This window comes from Oncorhynchus masou, chromosome 21 (assembly GCF_036934945.1).
Source record: "Oncorhynchus masou masou isolate Uvic2021 chromosome 21, UVic_Omas_1.1, whole genome shotgun sequence".
NCBI classification, from domain to species: domain Eukaryota; kingdom Metazoa; phylum Chordata; class Actinopteri; order Salmoniformes; family Salmonidae; genus Oncorhynchus; species Oncorhynchus masou.
Genome location: NC_088232.1, coordinates 6,997,723 through 7,004,072, shown reverse-complemented (window position 1 = coordinate 7,004,072; position 6,350 = coordinate 6,997,723). Strand labels below are relative to the sequence as shown.

At 44.3% G+C, this 6,350-nt stretch overlaps 1 protein-coding gene across 1 annotated transcript; it reads left to right on the top strand.

The window, feature by feature from the left end:
* The first annotated feature begins 1,919 nt into the window (after positions 1–1,919).
* Positions 1,920–5,277, top strand: LOC135507699 (zinc finger protein 583-like). Its single transcript, XM_064927307.1, has 3 exons — positions 1,920–2,199; positions 2,431–2,540; positions 2,946–5,277. The coding sequence occupies exons 1-3, from the start codon at positions 1,920–1,922 to the stop codon at positions 3,981–3,983; spliced, it is 1,428 nt and encodes a 475-aa protein (XP_064783379.1). The 3' UTR covers positions 3,984–5,277.
* The last annotated feature ends 1,073 nt before the right edge of the window (positions 5,278–6,350 follow it).

Genomic DNA, 6,350 nt, shown 5'->3' with positions numbered 1-6,350 from the left:
GTAAGCTGCTTTGACAGCTGACGCTTAAAGTTAGTGAGGGAGATACAATTTAAGTCGGAAGTTTACATACACTTCGGTTGGAGTCATTAAAACTTGTTTTTTCAACCACTCCACAAATTTCTTGTTATTATCAAACTATAGTTTTGGCAAGTCAGTTAGGACATCTACTTTGTACATGACACAAGTAAGTTTTCCTACAATTGTTTACAGACAGATTATTTCACTTATAATTCACTTGTTAACAATTCCAGTGGGTCAGAAGTTTACATACACTGAGTTGACTGTGCCTCTAAACAGCTTGGAAAATTCCAGAAAATTATGTCATGGCTTTAGAAGCTTCTGATTCTGGCTAATTGACATCATTTGAGTCAATTGGAGGTGTGCCTGTGGAAGTATTTCAAGGCCTACCTTCAAACACAGTGTCTCTTTGCTTGACATCATAGGAAAATCAAAAGAAATCAGCCAAGACCTCAGAAAAATAATTGTAGACCTCCACAAGTCTGGTTCATCCTTGGGAGCAATTTCCAAATGCCTGAAGGTACCACGTTCATCTGTACAAACAATAGTACGCAGGTATAAACACCATGGGACCAAGCAGCGTTCATACCACTCAGGAAGGAGACACGTCCTGTCTCCTAGAGTTGAACGTACTTTGGTACGAAGAGTGCAAATCAATCCCAGAACAACAGCAAAGGACATTGTGAAGATGCTGGAGGAAACAGTTACTAAAGTATCTATATCCACAGTAAAACAAATCCTATATTATTTTATTTACCTTTATTTAACAAGGCAAGTCAGTTAAGAACAAATTATTATTTTCAATGACGGCCTAGGAACAGTGGGTTAACTGCCTTGTTCAGGGGCAGAACGACAGATGTTTTACCTCGTCAGCTCAGGGATTCGATCTTGCAACAAAAATAGAACTGTTGGGCCATAATGACCATCATTATCTTAGGAGGAAAAAGGGGGAGGCTTGCAAGCCGAAGAACACCATCCCAACCGTGAAGCACAGAGGTGGTAGCATCATGCTTTGGGGGTGCTTTGCTGCACGAGGGACTGGTGCACTTCACAAAATAGATGGAGGATGGAATGAGGATGGAAAATTGTGGATATATTGAAGCAACATCGCAAGACATCAGGAAGTTAAAGCTTGGTCGCAAATGGGTCTTCCAAATGGACAATGACCACAAGCAAACTTCCAAAGTTGTGGCAAAACGGCTTAAGGACAACATAGTCAAGGTATTGGAGTGGCCATCATTAAGCCCTGAACTCAACCCTATATGAAATTTGTGGGTAGAACTGAAAAAGCGTGTGCGAGCAAGGAGGCCTTCAAACCTGACTCAGTTACACCAGTTACATCAGGAGGACAGAGCTGAGAGTATGTAAACTTCTGACCCACTAGGAATGTGATGAAAGAAATAAAAGATTAAATAAATCACTCTACTATTATTCTGACTTTTCGCATTCTTAAAATAAAGTGGTGATCCTAACTGACCTAGCCATATGTACAACAATATATTATTGTGGATTCTGTCACCATGGGCCTTCAGAAGCTTCAAGGAAGCTAAAGGTAATTTGACACAAATATTTATTTTGCATTTACTATCCCTTTAAAACCTCCCAGTTTGAACACACCCAGTAGGTGGCAACAATACACCATTTTTGTGTCGTCCGTCGATAAAACCTCAAAGAAGACGACGTAAACAGAAGTAAGCCGTGACCAAAAACTATTTCCACGTTTGCGTTTTTGTTGTCATTTAGACGTTTATTAATACCCTGCAACTCAAAATATGACTCATTTAACTGCATAGCATCACAAACTTACCCCAGGTATTATTTAATTCGCTTTGGAGACAGGACTTGGTTGATAGATGTTATCTAGGTAACGCTAACTAGCTAGTTGCTAAAGTTACCTAACAATGGCTATGGTTTTTCACACTCAAATAGCCTCCATTATGGAGGTTCTAGCGAATGCAGCCGTGGCAGAGATCTGTAAACTCGTAGACGACGACTATGCAGTGTTTCGTTTGGAAATAACTCAAAGCCAGAAAGAAAACAGGGCATTGCGGAGGAAACTACAACTACTGGAACTGAAGAAGGTTGCACGGGAGCGCGCAGAAAGGACAATGCGAGAGCGTGTCATCGCCAGTCGTTTCAGTAGTGTCAAGATCCTCGACCGATACAGAGGAATTGCAAGAGGTACATTTTGCATGAGGCTGCGTGGCCTGCCGCCCCGTTACCCTCTACACATGTAACTTTGTGTTAACCACATATGTTTAACCAGAATTGGGTCTTGGTTAGTTTTTGGATAGTATGAAATAGCCTAATTCCCCTGATTACTTGCAATATAGCGTTGAACATTGACAGTTGCTAACCTAATCACCTCTTTTCCCCCAATCACTCTCTTGGGTGAATTACATCTCACTGGAGGCCACATGAGCTTTGTGAAGCCAGCAGGACACAATACATGGAGCGATGACCAACCAATCACTGTTGATGAGGGGAGTGGAACCTCAACCCAGCAAGTTATCATCATAGAGGTTAGTGTAATAGTATTAAATCAAAATTACAGTACATTTCAGAAAGGCTCCCATCAGCTATTCACTTGCTTACATGTACATCCTCATTTATCTGCCATAAGGGAGCTTGTGTGACTTCTCTACGACATTGTTACACAATTCTACTCCCGAGTGGCACAGCAGTATAAGGCACTGCATCTCAATGCAAGAAGTGTCATTACAGTCCCTGGTTCGAATCCAGGCTGAATGACATCCGGCCATGATTGGGAGTCTCATAGGGCGGCGCACAATTGGCCCAGCGTCACCCGGGTTTGGCCGGGGTCGGCCATCATTGTAAATAAGAATTTGTACTTAACTGACTTGCCTACCTAAATAAATGTTAAATAACATTTTAAAAATACCGTCAACCCCCCCTTCTTGTGTCAGTCTGCAGGTCCTGGGGTCAAGCTGGAGAGATCTGAAGGAGAGCACATCCAGACTGGAGTGGCTGGAGTGCCCCCTGTAGCCACGGAGGACCCGACCACCGCCCCAGCGGCGCCAAAGACCCGACGTAGCATCACGAAGGTCGGTGGAACGCTGAATGCCGTCCTCAAGTCAGGGATCGACACCAAGAATTTAATGGGTCAGGGGCGACTGGGCTGTCCCGCTCTCCACTCAGAATATTTACTTGATGGTAACCCGAGCCCGAGGATGGATCTGTCCCATCAGGACTTAGGAGACACGTTACAGATTGGCAATGATCCGTCTTGTTCATACGCTACAGAGATGATACATGGTGACATGCCTGTCGGCTTAGATACACAGACTAATCCAATGAGAGGGGACTGGAACCAGTACAGTAGTAGTGTATACTCTGAAGGGTCCCTAGATAAGAAAGGGGAGGTTATAGTCATAGATGAGGTGACTGTGAAAGTGGAGGGTGACTCTCCTCTGACATGGAATGCAGATGAGACTCGCTTTGGAGAAGGACACTCACAGGGCAACACCAATGACTTCTTAGACTACAGAAAAAGCTTAGAGACCAATCTAACTGTCGCAACCCACTCCCCTTTACACACGCTCAGGGATTGCGACCCACTGTCCACGCCGATGGCATCTTCCGATTCACAATACCTTTTCGATCAGGTATTGAACTCAAAGGATCAAAGGGCCAAAGCACAGGGAGGGGGAGCCACATCAGGAAATAGTAAAGAGAAACGGTTCCTTTGCATGTTCTGTAACAAAGGCTTCAGCAGCTCCCAGAAGGTGGAGATCCACCAGAGGGTCCACACAGGGGAGAAACCATTCAGCTGTACCCAGTGTCATATGCGCTTCACCCAGGCTGGTGACCTGAAGAGGCACCAGAGAGTCCACACAGGGGTAAAACCCTTCAGCTGTACCCAGTGTCACATGAGCTTTGCCCAGGCTGGCAACCTGAAGAGGCACCAGAGGGTCCACACAGGGGAGAAAACAACAACCCCCTAGTGTGAGAAGAGGTTCTCCCACCAACACCAACTGAACATGCACTTATAAGTCCATACGGGAGAAAGGCCGTTCGCCTGTACGCGCTACAAGAAGAGGTTCTCAGAGGATACACCAGCAGAAAAAAAACATTCCACGGATTGACCTAGAAATGAACCATTCCACTCAATTGCTTCTGACATTTAGATCAAACCCTGCATTAAAGACTAAGATTAAAGTTAATTGGTGTCAGCAGAAAAGATCCACAGATGCATTTGGAATTACGAGAGTAGCAAATTTCAGTGTTGAATATTCCTGGGTAGAATATTGAATCCAGACAGACGTGTGATATCTAAGCCTGAATGGTCTGTTTCATAGTGTTTGCACTGTGTAGGATATATTATGTTCAAGTACAGAATATTTTTCCCACAATACTTTATTGAGTAAATGAATGCAGTTTATGAAGGTCATGCAGATTTTTAGTCGATGTGCATGTGTGGTTTTTATATGGTGTATTTAAAAAAGGTTTGTTTAGTAAACACAAAATGGGACTTTTCATTTATTGAGACTCTTTAGTATACATCACATCTGATCTCACCATATTCTTAAAACACCAGGCAGTGCTTTATAACCAATACACATGTATAAAAAAAGAAAAGGCCATTCCAGCAAACTGGACGCACTTGAATGGACGTTTTTACATGGTCCTTCATTTTGACGGATTCTGACTCGGCTACGGTTAAGATGTTCCATTACCCAAAACATAATTAAATTCTGCGCTCAAAACAGAATAAAATTCTGCGCCCAGGAGGCGATGAGTTATCCTGCCGTGCAAAGCCATGAGGCTGTTGTCACCACCCACAACACACGGACGAAGCCATCGAGTCCCAGAAGAAGATGAGCTGCGAGGTCTTCCACACCTCTCTCATCACACAGTCAACCATTGGTCAGGTAGTGACCTCCCTCACCAGCTGGAAGCTGCTGAGGGACTACGAGGACCTGCCCTGTAAAAGAGAAGAGATCAGGAGGGCATACTCTAGGGAACATTTTTTATATAATTTTCTTAGGTTGGGGAGAAACAAACTCGATATACATAAAAATGACAAATCTAAACTGTAGAAATTATAATGGACTTACATTTACAGTGCATTCAAAGAGTATTCAGACCCCTTGACTTTTTCTGCATTTTGTTACGTTACAGCTTTATTCTAAAATGGATTACATTGTTTTCTCTCAATCTACACACAATACCCCATAATGACAAAGCAACATTTTTCCAGTTTATTGAGAATAAAAATACTGAAATCACATTTACATATATAAAGTATTCAGACCCTTTACTCAGTACTTTGTTGAAGCACCTTTCGCAGCGATTACAATCTCGAGTCTTCTTGAGTATGATACTACAAGCTTGGCACACGTGTATTGGGGAAGTTTCTCCCATTTTTCTCTGCAGATCCTCTCAACCTCTGTCAGGTTGGATGGGGAGCGTCGCTGCACAGCTATTTTCTGTCTCACCAGAGATGTTTGATCGGTTCAAGTCCGGGCTCTGGCTGGGCCACTCAAGGACATTTAGAGACTTGTCCCGAATCCACTCCTGCGTTGTCTTGGCAGTGTGCTTAGGGTCGTTGTCCTTTTGGAAGGTGAACCTTCACCCCAGTCTGAGGTCCCTGAGTGCTCTGAAGCAGGTTTTCATCAAGGATCTCTCTGTACTTCACTCCGTTCATCTTTCCCTCGATCATGACTAGTCTCCCAGTCCCTGACGCAGAAAAAAAGGCTCTCTTGGTAGGCTCTCAGTTTCCGGCCGTACCCAGTCTTCAGTCTCTGGCCCTAGTTGCAGGTTCACACTGTTCTGACTTAGGTTCCTGGACTCCTGTCTTAGTGCTAGGTCCCCAGTCCTCTGCTGTTCTAGGTCCACAGCCTTCTGCACTAGTAACCCCTAAGTTTGCTGCTCTTTCAGGCCCTAGGCACCCTACCTTGCTAAGCCCAACGTTTGCTTTGCAGTTAGGTTTTCAGTCTCCTTCACGGATCTCAGCCCCCTGCCTTATTAGGTGTGCAGCTTCCTATCCTGCCAGGCTTAGAGCCCCCTGCCATGCTAGGCCCTAAGTTAACTGCCCCATTGCAGGTCTGCAGTCTCCTACCCTGCTTAGATTGCAGCCACCTGCCTGAGTTGGTAGACAGTTGCCTAGCCCACCAAGCTGAAGGTGCCCGCATGCTTCCCACCCGAAACAGTTCGGTAGAGTTTGTGAATATATTATTATGACATTTGGTGACGTTTTTGTTAGTTTTGGACATCAGTGAGTGTTTTTTTCGGCTGTTCGGGCGCACATTTTTTTCTGGAGGCAAGCAGAAGTTCGGAGCCGAAGTCTACGCACCTTCATCAGTGATTGG